This window comes from Patagioenas fasciata, chromosome 1 (assembly GCF_037038585.1).
Source record: "Patagioenas fasciata isolate bPatFas1 chromosome 1, bPatFas1.hap1, whole genome shotgun sequence".
Taxonomy (NCBI): domain Eukaryota; kingdom Metazoa; phylum Chordata; class Aves; order Columbiformes; family Columbidae; genus Patagioenas; species Patagioenas fasciata.
In genome coordinates, this window is record NC_092520.1 from 101,315,416 (window position 1) to 101,336,254 (window position 20,839).

The 20,839-nt window shown below is 35.5% G+C and overlaps 1 protein-coding gene across 3 annotated transcripts in view; it reads left to right on the forward strand.

Annotated features, from left to right (window-relative positions):
* Positions 1–20,839, forward strand: part of CFAP47 (cilia and flagella associated protein 47) — a 298,916-nt gene that overhangs the window by 222,172 nt on the left and 55,905 nt on the right. For 2 of the 3 annotated variants that reach the window (XM_065848704.2, XM_071812057.1), the window contains exons 55-57: positions 1,476–1,580; positions 5,994–6,150; positions 11,556–11,651. In XM_065848704.2, the coding sequence (XP_065704776.1) occupies positions 1,476–1,580; positions 5,994–6,150; positions 11,556–11,651 (358 nt within the window). Of the gene's footprint in view, positions 1–1,475; positions 1,581–5,993; positions 6,151–11,555; positions 11,652–20,839 lie in introns of those variants that run through there. The other variant, XM_071812059.1, reaches the window with a different exon arrangement.

Consider the following 20,839-nt stretch of genomic DNA (forward strand, 5'->3'; position numbering starts at 1 on the left):
TATGCGTTAATTGACCACATCTAGGCCCTGTCCTCTCTTCTGTTCAATCTAGCTCCCACCACTGTCAGCAGAAATATCCATTGTTCAAAGTACACCAGCATCCCAGTACATAATCATGCTGGTACCCTATGGACACACCCAGAAGATGACTGACAGGACCAGGATACCTGTAACCCCTGCCTGGGTCTGGCTCTGAGATGTCAGGGAAAGCCATGCAGCAGTGAGGAAAAGCAACATAAGCCTCATCAGGAGATGAGAGTGGACACTTCTGTCTCTGCTCCACCCTCTGAGGCTCCAAGTTTGGCCTCAGAGCTGTGGCTATGGCTAGTGGTCCTGGTCCCACAATGGGTCCCTGTCCCTATCATGGCTCTGCTGGCTGTCTCTGGGTATGGTAGGGCAGGACCACTGGTGGAAGTCCCTGCCCTGCTGCACCATTAGCTCAAGCCTTCCTCAACCCCAAAGCAAGCACTGCATCAGAGCAGAGGCAAACCCCTGGGGTGGGAGAAGGTTGCAGGGCTTGGTGCAGTCGGGCATCTTGCAGCCATTAAATGCAGTACACAAAGATGAATGTTTTAATAATTCTTCTTCACTGCTCGTTAGCAACCCCTTCTTCCGGGGCTGACATTCACTTTATAAAAAGGCTTGTCAGTGCCAGCTGTTGTAGGGTGTTGCTTTGGCCTTTATTAGTTGTAAATTATATACACTTTACAAAATATAGCTTGAGTGTCCATAATTCCAATCATCTTTTTATATGTTCTTACACGCAAACTTTATTTAAACATATGTATGATATTAAAAGCCTAGTACTTATTCAAATTAAAAAAATAGATATGGTAATTGTGTATTCAATGATTCTAGCTCTTCATTCTCCCAAAGCACTGGCATTTTTATTATTCATAGTTCTATTCTTTCACTGCTTATCTAGTTCTTAAAAATATTTATGACCCCATTGTGGTCGGCTGCTTTGCTTTTTTCCATGCAATTGAGACTCCAGGAGTATACTTCAGAAGAAGAGGAAACTAGCAACACCATTTACAGTGTTAGTTTAGATAAAGGTAAGCAGAAGAGAGGTAAAGCACTAGTTTATTAAAACCTACCATGTATTTCCCTTATAAATCAGTTCATGTCTTTGGAGGTCAGTGTGATAACCTTTTAATGTCATCAATACGATCAGATACCAAAGTCATGTTTGAACGGTATTTGTGAGAGCCGCTGTCCATGTCCTTGGAGCAATCTGTAACGCCAGCTCTGTAGTTTCTGGGGAATGAAAATGCAGTTACTGTCACTGGGTTTGTTTACTGCAATATACTTGCTGCTTTAGCAGCCTATACTTGCTGAGAGAAGAGAATGCATCTGGTAGAACCCATTAACCACGTAAACATCAATATTGTCAATGCAAAGCACAAAAAAGAAACAGACTAGAAAAAAATTGATTTTTTTCCCCCCTCTCTTTCCTTTGCTACTTTCTTGTACAGTTGATTGTTGCTCCTCATTCCACCACTGAAGTACCTGTGCAATTCTGTCCATCTGCTCTTGGAAGAGGCAATCACAACACATCAATAACCTTCAAATGTTCACAGGTATGATACTATGTTTTTTGCCCACAGCACTTGGAATTCAGAGTAGATAATATTTTTAATGGACACGTAAATAAGAGTTTCAGTCTGAAGGTCAAGTTGCAATTTAATGGCTGGATGCATAATGAAGGAGCAAATGCAAAGATGCTTAAAAGTTATAATTTGTTTTAACCTTAGTTTTACACAGAAATTATTTTACTTACAGTATTAAAATGTGGCATAATGGCCTAGGAGCTAGAATAAGTAATGAATAATTTTAGCTTTCTCAGTAATTAGCTTTGGTGTTTTTAGCACCAGTAGACTGGCACTTCTTGGCATTGTCACCTTTAAAGTCAAATTTCTTGATTTTTTTTTCCCAACCCCAAAAAATTTTTTTTTTTTTTTTTCTGATCTGAATTTTGGTAAATCATACACTTGAAAAAATGAATTTTCTGTTTGTTTGAAAATGGCTTTACTTTGAGCATCCTAGAATTGTTGACTCTGTGAATTTTAAATGAGAAACAAGTAAACAAACAGACATGAGTCATGAACATGAATTACTAGCTGATTAAAAATTACGACTGGAAACAAAAAGAAAACCTGCTAATATGATGTAAATGATAATATTTTCTCACATGAGCTGTGGTTGGTTGAAGCATTTGACTTCTGTGTTCTTGTTGGACTTTCAGATATCCTAGTAGATTGCTGACCTGTGAATTACTCCAGTTAAGTGCTACCAGAAGTTTTCAGTAGTGTTTTAAGTAATTCTTCAAAAGCAATCATTCTTTTACATAAAGAAGACAAATAGTGAAGGAAGTGATGTGGTATTTTTTTTCCTGATGATGTATGTTGGACAGGTTATTTGTAGGTGGTGTTAGCACAGGCTTTGTTTTCAGAATCTATCTTCTTAAATATTTATTAAGGATAAGAACAGGAGCCAGCAGTTCTCATGTGAATTGTATATATCCAAAGCCAGTTCAAGAGGACTGAATGTCCTTATCTTGTCTTGATCCTAAAGGTACACAGAAATCTTACCTAAATTTTTAAAAAGAAATTATTTTCCAAATACAGAAACAATAAAACAATACAATTAATTTAAATGCTTCAGGAATGAATTTAGCCCCGACAACTGACTATTTTCTTCTAGTGTATCTCCTTTAAAATTATGACAAATCTCTAAGTTTTTATCTGCATTAAACTTTAGTCAGTATCCCATCCTTCTAGTTTCTTTGTCCAGATCCCTTTAACTGTTTCAAGGTATTGGTATAGCCTTTGTAATTTCTTAGTGCTCTTTTTTATGCCTGAATCTTTTGAATTTTGTAAATTTTCATTCATTTTCACTGCTACAGTCCTTATCAAATTAATCCCAGTCTAGTTTAGTTTGCTAATTGTTACTGATAGCTGAGGGTGAACGTAACTTCCCTTTCAATGAAGACCTGAAGAACGTTTCTCATGAGTGGTGGATACCTCAAACAACTTTTTACACAATGCCCCACCCTGGCATTGATTTTCCTCACTTAATTTCTCTGATTAAATATATCTGAATGGAGACTTAAGCCATCTGATAGCTGAACAGCTGACTAATCTGAAATCAGTTAATGACAGTACTTGTAGGAGAGGCCTTAACTCTTTCTGACCGTGCTTCTTTGCTGAACTGAGAGAAACTGCTCTGTGCTATTACCTGCTTCATTTGTTACTGGTTTGAAGATGCATGCAGAGCTCTTCACAAAGTGAATCTGAGTTTAGCTCTAATCTTTGTGAAAATTGGAAATTAGGTTTCTTGGGACAGCACAACTAAAAGGTCAGCTTGAACATACCTGCACCCAGAGTTCTAATATATCCATATTATCCTGTTCTTTTAGCACATCGCTAGCATCCAGGTGTAATGTAGAAAGTTTAGCAGTAGTAAGTAATGTTACAGAGAAACCGAGCCTAATCCTAGATCCTGGGGGTTTTGTTTGTTTATTTGGCATTTTGTTCGTTTGGGGTTTCTTTCTTTTAATCTATTTTTTGTCTTGATTTCATGCACTGAGTATGCATGATCTTGAACTCCACCACGTAGTGGGTCAGTGCAGAACAACAACTGCAGGTCAGGCAAAGCAGGTCTATCCCATAATCTGTACAATTTTTTGGTTGTCTTGTTTTATTTTCCAAACTGACCTCTAATTTTGTTTGGCTCCTTCTTTAGCTGCTCAGTTTGACAAAGTTTCAGTGCATTGTTTTAAAGGTGCTCAGCACTTGAAACAATAGTCCCTGTTTGTTAACCACAAAAAAACCCCAGTAGAAGCTATAGTCTTTAGTGTTTGTAGATAATGAGCCCAAGTCTTAAGCAATAAAGCTCAAACTTGACCTTTACAGCTCCTGTACAACATGTGAGCATGTGCACTCTTTCCACCCCTGCAATGTATCTCAATGTAAAATTACTTGCTATGAACAGAGTGGTTCACACAGATTTGCAGTAGTCCTGCAAAGCATTGTAAGATTAATGCTACGTCACAAATTCTGCATTAAGAGTTTTGAAAAAAAAAATAAAAATACTGTAACTGTGCTTGTGAGCAAGAACCAACTGTCAATAACAAGCCAGTGTAGACCACTAATAGCTTTACACATCCAGCTTCCTGAAAACATGGTCTTCTGGCATCCTCACACCTGCATTCTATTTCTTCAAAAGAAGCCTAAAAAGTGTGTTCAGCCTTTTGTTTGCATTTAACTTCCTGAGGCAGATGTGATAAGGAGGAACATGAGTCAGAAACACAAATACTATGGCATGCTGGCTTGGCAACTCTTTGGCAGTTTCTTGTTGACTGTGACCAGCAAAGGGACTTCACTCCTCCATTGCTTTTATGTCTGCATAGCAGCAGCATTCACCTTCCCATCAGAATCTGAATAGTGAGCAGTGCTAAATTCCTACTCATGAATCTGTAACCATAAACTATAGGTCATGTTTAAGTCAACTCTAACCAAATAAAATGCAATTTTAAAGGGGGGTAGTTTTTAATTTTTATTAGTCTGAGGAATGCAAAAGTCCCCACAAACCAGGCTACATAAATCACTGTCTAAAACCTAAACAAACATAAGCTCTATTTTTATATTCTGACTTTCAGTACTGAGTAATGTCTACATCACTGCAGAAACATTTCCTCTTCTTTTTTTTTTTTTTAATTCCATTAAAATCCTATCGCTGCAGATGGATTTTACTAATGAATTTCCTTCAGTAAGATTAAAATGTCTTTTTCCTTGTGGGATCAAATATTTCTCTATAAAATGATAATTAAGACGTGCAATTTTCCTGTCCAAAGCTATTTTCTGCAGACAAATGATGTCCCATTTTATTTATCCCTATTTATACTGAGAAGTTGCAAAGGATTAGTCACCTTTTACAGTAGTTAAATTGGTTGTTGTTAGATTTTTGAACTCTATTACACTATTAGAGATTTCCTTTTTTTTTTTTTAAAAAAATAAAAATCCAGGCCATGCAGAGGTAAATGCAGTATTTCAGATAGGACAATAATGGTTTGATTTATTATTTTCTCTTCTCTTTGTGATGCACGCCTTTTTGAGCGATAACAAATAAAACAGATCAGAGGGTCACTTGGAGAAGTTTGTAATAAGCCTCAGATTTTAGTCTGTATGGTTGATATTTAAATTAAAGACAACAACATGATTGCACAAATTAAACATTTTGCTTAAAATAACAGTAGTATCTGTACATTTACCACACACCATTGCTGCTTATTCACCTTTAAAGGTTCCATAATGAGTGGTATTAACATTACTCTTTAAAACCTTGAAAGAGGAAATGTGGGGCAACTAACTCTTTATCATCATGCTGAAAAATTGATCAAAATTAGCACATCAGTTTAATTATCTGTATTTTACTTTTTTTTTTTCTTTTTTTTTTTTCCCCAGCTCTGTGGTGATACTCTATATCCACTAATTCATTTCAATCTTTTCAGTTCTTCTGTGTATAGTAGGTAACATTCTTTCTTTGGAGTAACAATTTTATCTTGGGTGGGCAGCTGTCCCATCAAAGAATTATTTGCCATCTTCCTTTATTTTCTAAAGAGGACCTCTCACTTTATCTACTTTCAGGTTCTGATACATGGGCTTTGAATTGTCCTCTTGCAACCACCTAAGTTTCCCTTCAGTACACTGTAAGCTCTCAGTAGCTACATGGATGTTAAACATTTTGTACTCTGAGCAGCACAGAAGTTAAATTCAAAGAGGAGATGTGACCATCTCCAAAACTGGATCTATTGATTTCCAGACAACAATGCTGAGAGTAACATAACAGCTTGAGGGAAGAAGAAAAGTGTTAAACCACTTACAATAGAAAAAAAGACATAGAACGCTAAAAGAAAGAAGTAGGCAAAATGCCTTAAAATGCACAGATCTGACTCATCAAATAATAAATAATGATACACGTTTTATCTACAGCTGAAAGAGTGGATATTTTACCTTTCGGGGACTGGCCTTCCTCCTCAGCCAATGGAACCAACCAGCATAAGTGCATGCATTGGCCAAGGTTCTTCTGTCAAGATATCCTTCAGAAATCCCACTCCTGAAAATGTGTTGGTAGATGTTGTGCTGACAGGTAAAAACATCTGTTTTTTTATAAGATGTGGGGAGGAACTTACACTCCTTATGTTGCATTGAAAGTATGAGTGGAATGTGATTACATTTGCTTCATTCCATTTCCTGGCAATAGATATATCGTGTATTATTAATGTCCACCCTGAAAAGCTCTGTAGACTGTGCTGTGAGGGCTAAGAAATAACACAAATCTGTAACACCTGTTCATAGGAGACCTCTTAGGTTCATACATCCTCATGTATACAAGCAGCTGGTTGTTGACAGTGGACTGCATTATAGCATTTAGGTGATAAGACACTGCTGGTGTGCATTTTGAAAGCTGTTTGTCTAAGCCAAATAGCTAATGTATTGGTTTGGTTTTGTTCCTCAGTTATTTTCCAAAATATTTTATATTATTTTGTCAGAATCTAGATAGCTAAAGGAGTTATATAGGACAAAACATCAGAGTTTTTTTTCTGATTGAGCTTCCAAGCAATTATGTTTCAGCAGTATTTTCAAATATACTTTGATAATTCTGGATCTTACATTATTTTTTAAAGACTGCCGATCTCTGTCTGTACTGAGATTCCACAAATTCTATAGAACTCAAGTTTGGAGTCTCAGGTTCTCCTTGATGACTGAAATATACTTAGTAAAAGATAAATTCACTCTGAGTAAAGCAGACTGCAGAGTGGGTTGAAAACTTCGCTAAATTATTGGTTTCAAATGATAGTGGTCAACACCTTGATGGTCAGCTGCTGGCTGGTAATGAGCATAATACCTCAGAGGTCAGCACTAGGACCCATATTATTGAAGACCTGCATTGATGACACGGATGATGACGGAGAGTGCAACGTAAATTAGGGGAAGTGGATGACAAGATGAATGGTAGAACTTCAGTCCAGAGGTATCTTGATAAATTGTTGGAATACCTCTTTTTCAAATTGCTCTTGTTTGTCAACTCATCATCCCTGGAGCAGCTTAAAATGCAGTAAAATATATTGTTAGTAATGCAATTTTTTTTTTCTATTTTTCCTTCTCGTTCTACCTACGTTTTGTCTTCTTTTAGCTGTAGCACTTGACAGAAGCATTGTGAATTGCTAGCTGTGCAACCCACCCTTTTTGACCAGGAGTTAAATGATTGTATAATCTCTTGAAGTGTAGGTGTGTATTATATGTGTGACATGAAGATTTGCATTACAACTCATGGAGTCCACTGTGTTTTATTCTAGTGTAAACTGCAGGCTGGTGTCCTGATTTGAACAAGAGAAATTATGAGAAGGAAACTGCTTGGCCTGTTGATCATAAATTTAGTGCCAGATAGCACAGTTTAGTACTCCAATACTACTATTAATAAGTATTATTTGTAAAAAAGCTAATCAGATGTTCTATTTGTAAAATAATGGAAAAGAACAATTGAACTTATCCACAATGAAATTTCATCTGAGACTATTTATAAAGCTTAAATATTGGTACTAAAACCTAGCAAATTGTGATATTCTGAGAGACATTAGCAGAACCTGTATTGTTTAAGTATTTTAGTTGAAAACAGTCATTTTTCTAACTATAGAACATTAACTTGTCCCGGGGATATTTTCAGTAATAGAGACAGTGCAGAGGCAACTGGCTGAGACAGTGAAATACTGATCTTGGTTTTTATGCATCAGAAGTTTTCAGTCTTCATTTGTCTTTACACATCAGTAGACCTGACATGATGATGATCTAATGTTTCTGTGATCTGTGGAATTATGAAAACTGTTCTTTGAGAAAATAAATTTTGTACTGTGATCTTTATGGAGGTAAATGATACTTGTCCTTTAAAACAGCTAAATTGTGAGGGAGTAACATCTTGTCCTTTCAAAGCTGTCTTGAACTTTATAATCAATTAGCTTCCTATGTAATGTTAATTTTCTAATTCAGTTTCTTCTGGCAACCTGTAAATAATGTTTGTTTGTTTGTAATCACAATAAGATAGTTGAGGTTTGTATTCAAGCTGTTCTAAGAAGTGGCTGTGCATGCTATGATTTTCTCTCTCTAGAAATGTTTACTGTAATTCCTATTTCCTTCTTTCTAGAGGAAGAGAAATTTAGTCTTACAAGCAATGTCATGGGTGTACAAGTTCAGCTTAGCATTACTGGCCCTTACATATCCTGGAAAATAATTTCTATAATGCCTATATATTTAGTTGAACTTACATGTTGTCAAGACAGTTTACCTGGAAGAAAATAGTATTTTAATATGCTAACTCAGATAATGTAGCTAACATAGCAATACAGATGTGTTAGCCCAGTCTACATTAAAAATGAATTAACTTGTTTTTTTCAACATTTTTCAACATTAAAAATGAATTTGCCAACCCACAAGGCCAATCAGTCTGGTGAGAGTTATCCTAGTATGAATCCTTTACTTCTAGTACACTTCCTTTCCTACCAAGAACTGAACTTTGGTAGTCCTGAACTTGCTCTTACACCAACTTCCTCCCCCTGTCCCCATTTATTTTGCTTGTATCAGATTGTTAATGAGATGTCCAAAACTGAACATTATTTCAAGACCATTTACAGCCATAGGTTAGGGAGAAGACTGGATCTCTAACTCATGTTGTGATGATCTACACTTTATTTTAATGTGCTTTGACAGGAAGAGCCTATTTTTGTTCTAGAATCTCTCATAGCAGTGCAAGAACACACTTGGGAAAGTACAAGCTAATTAGGAATGTCAGTAATAATAATTCAAACATAACAGTAGAAACCTTCTTGAGTTAAACACAAACATTTTAGTCTGAAATATAAAGTAATCTTAGTTTATTCCTTAAAGAGAGAGCCTAATCATTCTTAAAACCTGTTTTTTCCTGAGAAGTCTGAATTGAAAAAGTAGAAATGACCCTATCAGCAGGTAACTCAAAGTCACAGAAGTTTTTGGATCTGTCTCTGAGAACAGCACTTAAAACTATAGGCATAGTGATTTTAAAACAAAGCCACTACCATTTTGAAATCTCCTAGCTGATATTTTAGCATTAAAGCAAGTTACTAGAAATCTTTCTTTTATTTAATCTTGGACTGCACTCCTCATGCTCATTGCTGGTGTTATTGGAGGCCAGAGAGAGGGCAGAATGGGGGAACTGATAGAAAGTAGCAAGTCAGAAGGCAGAATTAAAGGTTTGATTGATCTTGATCTTTACAAATTGTGTTTCAGACAATGTGCCACTTGCTAAGAGAATTAGAAGTAGCAACAATGAATATAGGGCATCTCAATTAAAGTGTACAAGCAATAAACATCAACATTTATAGATTTAATAAATGCTTTAAAGAAGATTACAGAAGTTATCTGTATCTTGTTTTTGAGTAACATTCCATATGCAGTTTCTGCCCTACATAGATGTGAAATTATGTTTAGAATTATGTAGTGGAGGAATTAAAATAGAGATTAATTTGGAATTGTTATATCTGGACTATTTCTGAAGCTTTGTCCAACTCAAAAGCATTATTCCTCAGAAATGTTTCTTTCTGTGAATTTTGACTGATATTTTATCACAAACAGTCCTTTATTTTGGTTTTTTCTAGAGCAAGTAATGCCACCCGCTATCTAATGATTTGCGATGAAAAGATGAAATCTTGGACCTCCTAAAACCTGCTGTTTTCTTACTGAATTTAATAGCAATAAGTTTTCTTCACAGGATTGAGATACGTATCTGTGGTGTAAATCTGCAGCTCTTGTTCACATAAGCATTCCTAGCTACATTTAGAGTGTTCATAGGAGTAGTATTTATTTGACAGCAGATATGTTTCCCCAATATGAGCCAATGATCAGAGCTATGGAGTACACAAACTCTCGTTACAGGTGGTTTAGCAACCATTTGTCCTAGTTGAGCTCCTTCAAGTTGAATGTTACTGCTCTTCTGCAAATACCACAATATAATGTTTCTACTAAGAATTTATGGAAGCAACTGAACTGATTTAAATAAATGATAGTACTGAAATCTCCAGTATCAATCAGACCACAAAGAATTAACCTGTATCAGAATTGTCACTGAGTGTTAGTGTCTTATTAATACCTATAATGCTTTCTTTTGGTTGACATAATGTAATTTCATGTCTGTAATGGGCCAAATGTATTTTGAAGTTTCAGGGAAAATGTGCAACTGTTTTTTAGAGGATATTGACTTTGAAGTTTGAAGGGATGTGGTCAAATAAAAGATTAAGGCTGCAGTGGTAATTAAGAATTGGATAAGGGAGGTAAATTGGTTCCTCTCTGGAATCCAGTGTTATCTGCAGTATCTAAACTAATATCTGTCCCAAAGCATTAGGTTGCTTTTGATAGGAGTGTGTGCACAGTCATATTAATTTTTTTCAGGGGAAAAAAAAGAAAGTTTTCCAGAGATTAGTCAGCTAGTTCTGTGAAAATTATTTTTAGCTGAATATTTAGATGGATATAAAGAAAAAATAAATAACACATATTTCAAACTTTGGGAAAATGTTCTAGTAGGAGAAATTTACAGTACTCATCTTGTTTGCATCACAGAGAAAAAAATAGAATTCCTTCAGAATAACTAGCATTATAGGGAAAGCTTTCAAAACAGCCTCATTTCTGCCACTGCAGTATCTCAGGTCAAGAAAGATGGCAATGTAGTTGCTTTTTTGATATATTAAAATGGTTGTATATGCTTTTCTTATGCACTCATCTTTTAATATTTGAAAAGGGCTCTTCAGTTCTTAAAGTATTTCCCTGCAGATGGTAAATCTTATTTTAAGGCTGTAAGTTGGTCTCCAAAACCTGCAGCTTTGTTTAGCAAGACATCTTTGACTGTGTGAACAGCTCCAAAATCCTTTTATAAAATTGGACTTCAAACCAGCTTTTCCTATCTCATTTTTCATTTATCCACAACATTGACAGTAATCAGTGAAAACAATCAAAATAATGTCCAAATCCTCTATCTCTATGAAGTAATCTGTTAGTTGATCCAGGAACTTGTCATCAAGAGAGCAATTCTTGTTTGCTACTGTTGTAGTACTGCTGGTGCTACACTTGTTTCTCTCAAGCTGTCTTTTACAAGTTTTGTATCACCATGGGCTTTCTTGACCTTTTTTTTTTTTTTTTTTTTTAATCTAGAAAACAGTCTCTTTTTTAGGCGTTAGATGCTATTTACTGAAAACATTTTAAACTTTGGGTTTTCCTGATGGTGTGCTATTTTATTTTAATTCTATTTAAGAACATCTCCATATTATATCTGTACGTGTCTTAATTTACAATGAGGAAAATACTGAGAGAACTTGTAAGCAAAGCGAGAAAAAAAAAGCCCATGCACTCCCATTTGGGAATGTATTTTTTTAAAGCCTCTCTCTGTAAAGCTCTTTTATTAGATAAATTATTAAATTAATTTTGACTTGTAAATGGATTTCCCTGAATTATTATTTTTTAAATTATTTATAGATCAGGAGCAGTCCAGTTGTCATCTCAGTGCATCTCTCCTATCCCAGTCCACCAATAAGGAATCTGTTTTCCGTCTTCGGCTTGAACAACCACGAGGTATGTAACTTCTTGAGTTCTGCTTTGAATTTTTTTAAAAGGTGTGATCTTTTATGGTCCCTGAAATCTAAAGTGTGCATAAAATTCATGTTTTGATGAGTGCAGCTCATCAGCTGATGTGTTGAATGTGATTTCTTGTGGAAACAGGTATTAGCCACATGTCAATGAAATTTGTTTTACTTAAAATTAAAAAGTAACAACCAGAGACATATCCAGTAAAGTTCCTCTGCAGTGTGTGTTGTTAATTTTTTTACTTTTTTTTTTTCCTCACACCTGAAATTATTTTCTTGGACTTCTGAAATATGATTTCTTTTATAAACCACATCTTCCCATCAAAGCACAAATGTCATGTGTGAAGTCAAAGTGATGCTTATGTGTAAAAGAAACAAAAGGGCTGCAACCTGACCTCATAATAGGTGTTATGAGTATGACATAAACAGGGTGAATGAGCCCATATAGTAATGCAGTTTTGATATATTACTAGGAAAGGCTTTGAACAAAGAGAGTAAATCCAAATAAATAAAAAAACATAGAAATATTTACTAAATACTAGGTAGAAAAGCATCATTTATTAAAACTTGTAATTAAATTTAAATTGAAAGGCTTCTTGAAAGCTATTTTAATGAGAACTTGTATGTTTTTGTAATAAGTGCAAATGCATACACTTGAAAAGTAATATTTTAAATATATTTAAATTATTATCAACATGTATTTTATCAATTTATCCTGCAACAACTCACAGTTTCCTAAAACCTGAAGTACCAGAAAGGAAAAACCTGTAATTGCTAAGAAATTTCTTTTTAAAACAAAATATTACTAGTTCGAAGGAGAAAACGAAGAGGTAAGAAATTCCAAAAGGAAATCAATTAAGCATTTGTAATTGCTTTTACTTTTCACTGAATAAACAGAAAACAAAATGGGACACAGACTTCACAGTTATTTGGTTCTAGATCTGCTTATCTTTCTCTTTAGACTTGCCTGTCCTTTCAACTGTTGTGGGATTTTGTTTGTTTTTGGCTTTTTTTTCCTAAGGTAACTTTTCTCTTTCAAATTACTGTTTTCTGTATTTTCCTGTGTTGTTCCTGGTAATTTCAAAGGTGGCAATAAAATCTAGAAACCATAAACCTAAATTATCTGGAAAGAATTAAACTATTTGATTTTATTTTTTGAATTAAATTTTAGATGATATCGCTAGTCATGTCTGATCTAAGGACACAAAAGGAGTGAGTTGCCTTTAGGGTTGTAATTATATCAAAATTTATTTATGTCTTGTATATGATAGCAATTGATTTATTCGATTTATCCAGTGTTGTGGGAAAGCTTGGATGACCACAGAATTAGTATGTTTTAATCATTACAAGTTATTCATTTATGAAGTATAGGAGGTAGGTAGATTTCAATATTTACACAGGTTATTTAAATATTTTTCCCAATAATTATTTTGATAGATTACTTCTCAGATAAGCTTTCTAATTTCAAAACAGGTAAATTATTCGTATCTTAAATTATTTGCCAAATAAAATTATTTTCCTTGCCAGTATCGTACACAAATGTATGTGTGAGCGTGCATTTCATGTTAACATAGCTATCAGCATAAGCCATACCATTTACCTTGAAGAAATGGTATCTATCTCAAGACCTGACTTAGGAAAATGAAATAAGGGTGAATTGTTTCCAATGTCTTCAATAAATTTCCCATATGCTGTGGTTTTCCTGAAGATGTACTTGCCACATTTTTGCTTTGTAAAAGATGTTGCAGACCTTGCTGTTCTCAGCAAGGAACCATTTTTGCTTTCTCTACTTCAAGCTTGCTTTGCCTCAACAATATTTCTGGGTGATATAGAAGGAAGGATTTAGAATAAAAAGGAGATGTAAGTGTTGATCTGGAGATCATAACATTTTCTATACGTACATTTTACACATGCATATGTCTAAGTTGTAACTGTTGTCATTATATTGTATTTATTTTTTTTCACAGAAGCAGTGAGGAACTCTCCAAAACAATCTGATTCATGTACATAGTAAAACTCAGAGAGTAAAACTCAGAGATCACTTGACAAAAATATTAGAGCAGCAAGACAATCTCACAAGTCAGGGACAGCAGAATCATGTTGAGAATAATTTTTTATGGAAAAACTTTGTGCCTCTTTTTTCTCTACACTTAACAATGTGGATTAGATGCAGGTGTTATTGCTTTACCACTGTTCCCTATAATGAAGAAAGAATGCCTTGAAAATGTGTTGGAACCAAATATTCTTCCTAGTCCACTTGCTGGAATGTTTGCTAGACCATTTAGAGCAACATTTATGCTTGTGTAAAAATTTTTGCTAATTAATTACTTGTTTTTCATCATTGACTCTAAAATCTGAAGGGAGAAATTCCAAAATAGTGAGATAGGCTGAGAATCTTGGAAACATTTTTTTCGTCATATTTTTACAAAAAAAACCCCAAAACACTAGCCATGCTGTGAAATTGTTTCTCATGGTAGACTGTCCTTTTTTCCTGCCTTGGCTTCACAGTAGCAACGTAAGTCTTCTAGAATCCTTGGTACTGTTTCCTGCTAATACAGACTGTATTACATCACCTGGTCCTAACATGGAGGCTGTGATGCCAGTCATTGCAGGTTATGGCTTAGTTGATGTTCCAGGTGGTCAATAAACCTGTCTGTCGTGAACAACTTGGTGTAGCATCAAACAGGAACCGTAAACGGGGCAGTTAGCTAAACGGAGTTTTTTAGATATCTCCACATTTGGTCATGAGTATTATATTTAGAAACATCAGCCTTTTAAAGCTGTTATGTTACCTGTTCTCTGTTCCTCTCTTTTCCCCTGTTTTATTGAGATCTCTATGATTAGCTATTTCATTTTGCCTTCTAACTTTGCCTTAGTGTAGAATAGATGTATTTATTAACTCTCCCAAGCACTTAGGAAAGAAAGATAAAATCTATTTGATAAATACATACACTGTTATGGAGATATTTTCCAAAAGCTGCCTGCAGTTTTGAATCACTTTGATGGCAATCAAATTTGAGATATTAAAAGTCTGTGTTCACAGTTTGGAAGCATATAACTGCTATAGCTTCATATTTTTATTCAACAATATTTGAGAAAACATTTTAGTGTACTTTTAATGTGATGTACAGTCAACTATGATTATGGATAATTTGTTTTTTAAACTAATTTACCTAAGAAATAGCATAAATTTTATTCAGGTCTTCAGGCTATTTTCCTGAAATACTAGATCTCAAGACTTCACTCTTTGGTTATGTACTTATTTGCATCTGTTTTTTTTTTTTTTTTTTTTTTTCAGTAATTCTGAATGCACAATTTGTTTTTTCTTGTGATTGCTTTCAAAGATGGAAATACAATTAAACTAATGTACCGATTTTCCTGGTTTTCTTAGCTCCTAAGAAGGCTCTGTCTCTGCCTCTTTTCTAATGCTTTTATTATCACAAAATGACTTGAAGAGATAGAAAAAGAAAGATGTGAAAAATAGTTCTCCATTGTAGCAGACTATTTTGAAGTTATGTTGGAAAATGTTGAGCTCTCTTTTCTCTTCCATGTTTTAACCGCGTTCTGTGACCATAGTTTGCTCGCTTATAACAGCAGAAATAATTTTACAATTTATAACTTACATCAAAGATTGTGTGAAGAAGTAGTCAATATTTATGTAATGGATTCCACAGGAAAGGAGCACTGAAGTGATAAAAAGACTGAACAACCCGGTACATGTCTTATCTGATACTATCCTATAATAAACAGTTATTAATAATGACATTAACTGCCTTAGAAGGACACACACACTGAGGCCTCACCACAAAACTAAAATGAAGTTATGATAATTAGGAAATTAACTTAAAAAAAAGTTGTTTTTTTTTTTTTTTTAATGATTTCATGTTCAAGATTTCCTTTTTTTTTGACACAAAATTTCACAGAGAAACTCAAGGAATCTGAGTTCCATTGAAATGCTAGGGGATTCAGGTGCCAGATTTTCTTTGAACTTCCTTAGTCTAAAAGTATTTTCTGTTTTATATATTCAAGTCCTCCTTCTTTATGATGAACTTTTGTTACTATAGTTTTGATTTTCTTTCATTAATGTTATTGCCTTCAGTGAATTTTTACCTTTTGAAACTATCAAGTTTCACTTTTCTGAGTAAAACTGTTCAACGGGTGTACTATTCATCAGTAGTTCTTAAGCTGTGGTACTTTAATTACTTGTGCCACAGACGATTCATTCACGTATTGTACAGCCTACTATAAGTCAAAAGCTGCTCATCAGTGAGAGCAGCCTCTAATACCCGTGGTGCAGATGCTAACATATGGAAAAACAAAGTTCATGATTCTTGATTTAGATTTTCTTAAACATCTTCAAGATAGTGTAAATAACTTCTAGTCCAGATTTAATTGCAAGGAAGATTTTTAACTTGAATGTAGAGAGACGGCTTTTTTATTGTGTAGTGGCCACAATAAATAATACTCTATTTGAGCACCTGATACTAAATTTGAGACTGTTACCTTTTCTAAACCTTCAGCTGGTGTTTTTCCTTTCTCTGAAGTGTCATTATGGAACTCAGAAGCTTGTACAAATGCAGATTTTCTTTGTGAAACTTTCATCAGAAGCAAAGGCACAAGACTCCTTCCTATTCCATGTACATGGCAATTTCCTGACTGCTGAATCATCCTGGTATACCTCTCTCTATCAGGTGAAACCAGGTGAAACCATTATTTCAGCTGGACATGGTGCTGGGCCTTCTTGTCTAGAGTGTACTTTTGCCAAGAAAGGTTGGGTCAGATGATCCTTGTGGTCCCTTCTGATCTGGTATTCTATGATTATAAAAGAGTAGTGTTCTCATGTTATAGCTGCCAGAGAAGAATGCTCTCTTTAAAGTGGTGTCAGTACTAGGATATGACATGGCAACACAACAAGTGATGGAGCCTAAGCCATATTTATCTTCAGAGCGGTAGGCTGGCAAAGTCAGTGCATTCCAGCTGGTGGCATTCTTGTGTGCAGGTTGTCTCTACTATCAGCATGGGAAGCCTTGGAGAGCTCTCTAAAGTCACAACACATTCAAGACCTTCCTCATGAGGAGAAAATCAGTAATCAACAGGGACCTTTTTGTGTTCCATTTTAAGGCACTTCTGCAAACTGACCATGTAAACAAATAGCTGAGAAATCTGTGCTCAAAAATATCCTTGCAGGAAAGCCTAGTTACAGGCAGCGGGAATTATAGTGTTGGGGAGTTAGTTATATGCTTTTCAGCACTGAAACAAGTGTGCTTGATGTGTTGGTACATCAAAACATGAAATATTCAAATACAATGATCAATATAACGTGAAGATTTTTCTTGGTACTTTTCTGAAATGTTGTCAAGCCACATTTTATATATATTTATAGGCTCTTCTATATGCACTCTTTTTACATTTGAGTTTTACTTTGTTTACAAATTATATGATGTGAACATATAAATATATGTTTTTGCAAACACAGGCAACTGTTTTAGTATAATAACTTAAAGTCAATGAAGTGAAAGGCAGCACTGTAAGACTAAGCAGAAAGTCCTCATTACTGTTCTTTTAAGAACAATCACTTGAAGTAAAGAAGTAGAACAGTACATTCCCTTGACTATATAAGGAAATGATTTCAGCATGTTCTCTTGATGTTGCAAAAAGACAGAGAGGAACAAAGAAATTCAGGACGCAAGTAAAAGAACATCAGAAACCCATCTTTTGCATAGTCTCATGCAAATCCGCGTAAGACTTCCCATGTGGATTTATCATGGAAAACAGATTTTCTAGCTACAATTGCCTCACAAATGTAAGCTAGGCCATGCAGTAGGTTTCATCAGAATCTCATGATTTGTTACTGAGCATCCAAGAGTATAGCACTTCAGAGGACTTAAACTATGCAAATTGGCCTCAGGGAGGTTGTTATTTCACATTATCTTACCCTATTTGCCTATTTAAAAATGTCTGCTGTGTTTTAGAACTTGATAAGAAATTATCTCCCTCAATTTCAATGAAACTAGAAAATGAAAAGATGATTAATTGTGACTTAGAATAGCATATTGCTCCTAATCTATTTGATAACAGCTGTGGATGGACAAGATGGAGCCAGAATGTGTCCTTGAATAAGACAGAACTACTTACTTGCTCCACTCTCCTTTTTCTAGCTCTTGCTTCTAGTCTTCACCTCTTTTGGTAATTAACCCAGTGAAGACTCCAGAGACACAGATTTGTTTCATCCTATAAATTAACTGGGAAGTCTATGTCAAGTTCTAAATTGGCTATAAAAAATTATCTGCAGTAATCTTTTGTTTCCAGCCACACCAGCACAGTGGGGAAATTACCAGCAGCATCCATCAGTTGTTTCTTGAGCAGCAGAGCTAAAGCAGCTCGATCTTCTAGACTTCTATCTTATATCCATTTTTCCTGTCCTCTTCTCCTCTTGGAATAATCACAGCATGTCTCTGCCTCCCATTAATTCATCTGTGCAAGACCCTTCCATGTCCATGCTCCATCCTAAATACACACTAAGGACTAAGTTTCTCCCTTCCCTAAACTGGCTAGGAATTTCCCACCTGAGAACTTTAAGTGTTCAGTCTGCTGTAGCTTTTCTTCATCTGTGTTTCTAAGTTGACATTCCTTATCTATGCAGCTGCTTTGTTCCAGAAAACATTGAAGGAGTGTTGGAGATCTATATCTAACTTTGCTGAAAGTGGACAGAAGACTAAAAAAAGAAACAAATGCATGGGCCCCGCCACCCCTCCCACCCCACCAAATGTTATTGATATTAATAGCAAAAATGTATGAAAAAACAATTACATTTTTTTTTTCCAAAACAAAAGACTAAAAATACTTACAGAGTTCTTGAAAACATTACCTTTATATACTGTATTTTTAAATGAGGAGGTATATGCAGGAAAGAAATTGAACCTCTTGTGTAAGAACTTTTAGACATGGAAGATCATTATAAAATTTGGTGGTTCTTACAAGGTGATCTGAGAGATCAAGGGGAAGAAGAGTTTCTTGGTTTGAACTTTAATTTCTTTTTTTGGTTTCATTTGTTTTAATCACTCTATTTCGTCCAGAAAAGACAATTTAAACTGATCTGTAATTAACTGTCTGGGGCACAGATTTTATTTTAAAACATAAATACTAGAAGGTGGCATTGAAACTGAGCTTTCAACTTTGAAGTTTTATGCCTTAATAGTGCTTGATAATTACACTGTTGAATTATTTTTTTTTTTTTTCCTACACTGAGTAGAACTTTTTTGTAAAACCTTTTCATTGATTTTTTTTTTTTTCCTTTTGGTCAGTGAAGAATAGGTCTCAAATACAGGAGAAAACCTAAGAGAAAGTCAGATTCTATAAATAGCATGCATTCAGTAGCTAAACAACAATTTTTACCCACAGTGCTAACAGAATTCTTCTCAAGATAGTTGCTCATGCTGTAGAGTCAGCGAACTCTTAAGACTTTTCCTAATCAGAATTTGATTTAACTGGCCTGCAGGAGCATTGTGTACTCCAGCTTCACTTTTAAAATTTTATTTCCCAAGTGTTAAGCTTTTTATATATCCATTTCAGTATGATGATCCCTGCTCTGACCCTTTCTTTCTCATCTGAAGCATCATCTTGGAAGTCCAGGTTTCAGTGCCAGTGTGAGGAGTCATTGGGCACAGATATTTAGAAGATAACTATGGGACTTTTTTTTGCAAACCCTTGGTACTTTGTATAACTGCTGTCTTGAGGAACTGTGAACAGCAGGAATGTGGCTGGATACTCTTTTGGGTTTCAGTATAATGTAGCACAGCCTCTGGTATGTTACACAGGAGTGTCTCTTTTTTATCTTGTGTTTGTGTAAAACCCCATCACACAAATCAACCTTAGACAATCAAATCATCCCATAACTGCCAAAAAAGTGGCCTTGCTTCTACACATTTTTCAGACCTCTATGAATGCTGTTGTCTACCTTCTCTACTCATAGTTCTACAACCCTTGGATAGATATATATTTCTATTGCTTTCTGAAAATGTTCTTAGCTGGAATTACATGAAATCTCAATCTGAATTGCAGTCAGAAAGGAATGGAAAGGTAGTTTTTTCCTTTTTTTTTTTTTTAGTTTAGTCTCAAAGTCCTCAGTACTAGTTGTTTGAATTGGTTAGGAAAGCTGCGAGAGGGTTCTGGGCATGCAAATATGTATTTTTTGTTTCTTGGTGGAGACAGTGTTGGCTGTTAGTTTAGAAGTATACATGATGGCTAGATACAAAACTTGTTAGCAGCAGAAGTCTTGCTGAATGGGGAGGTTTAGCATTTAAGAGGGTCTATGATGTAGTGAAAGGCTTAACATGCTTGAAACCAATGTGAACCTCAGACTGTGAGAGGTAAGAATCCAGTGGACTTTGGGACCACAAAGCGTTCTCTTTCCCCTTCTGTGGGAGCCATATTTGAGCCAGGGACTTCTCCTGCCCACCCAGCAGCCAGGCTGAGCAGCTGTTTCTGCAGACGGACCAGCAGAGCTGTGTGCGCACACTCACACACATACAGGGTACTCTCATCAAACCACACACATTGACACAGTGAGCAGTGCCTTCACTAGTACACCCATAAAAATCATAATCACTCACACAAATATGAACAGTATGGACAGGCTGGTGCAGTTGCTGGTGTCTGGCTGATTAAGATTGTACTGTGCTGGAGGTACATGCACACTGCTTCAATCTGTTGATGTACTTACATAGTCTTTTAAATGTTAACATAGACTTTCAAGTTTCTCCAATAATCGTGTCTGGCTCCCGGGCTCCTTGTCTGGTCAGTGGCTCAGACCTTGGGTCTTTTCCTACCTGCTGGCTTATCCAGCTCAAAATTCACTAGCAGAACATAAACATATGTTCAGTGACTCAGCTCACAAAGACTTGCATGCCTGCTGGTCTATTGATTACAGATTTAAGTCTGTCTTGTATGTGTGCTTAGTGTGTCTGCCCTTTACCTGATCACTCCTGCTACTTGCTGGCTGGTCTGACTTGATATTAGACAGCACCTGACACCCAGCCACCCACACAAAAGTCTGTTCTCTCCTATGACTTGTCTTAGATTTACTCCATCCAGTAGCTGGCACTCAGGCCAGTTTGAACTTTGCTAGTGTCCAGCTCACAGAGAGACTCAGGATACGGAGGGTGCTTACACAGAAGA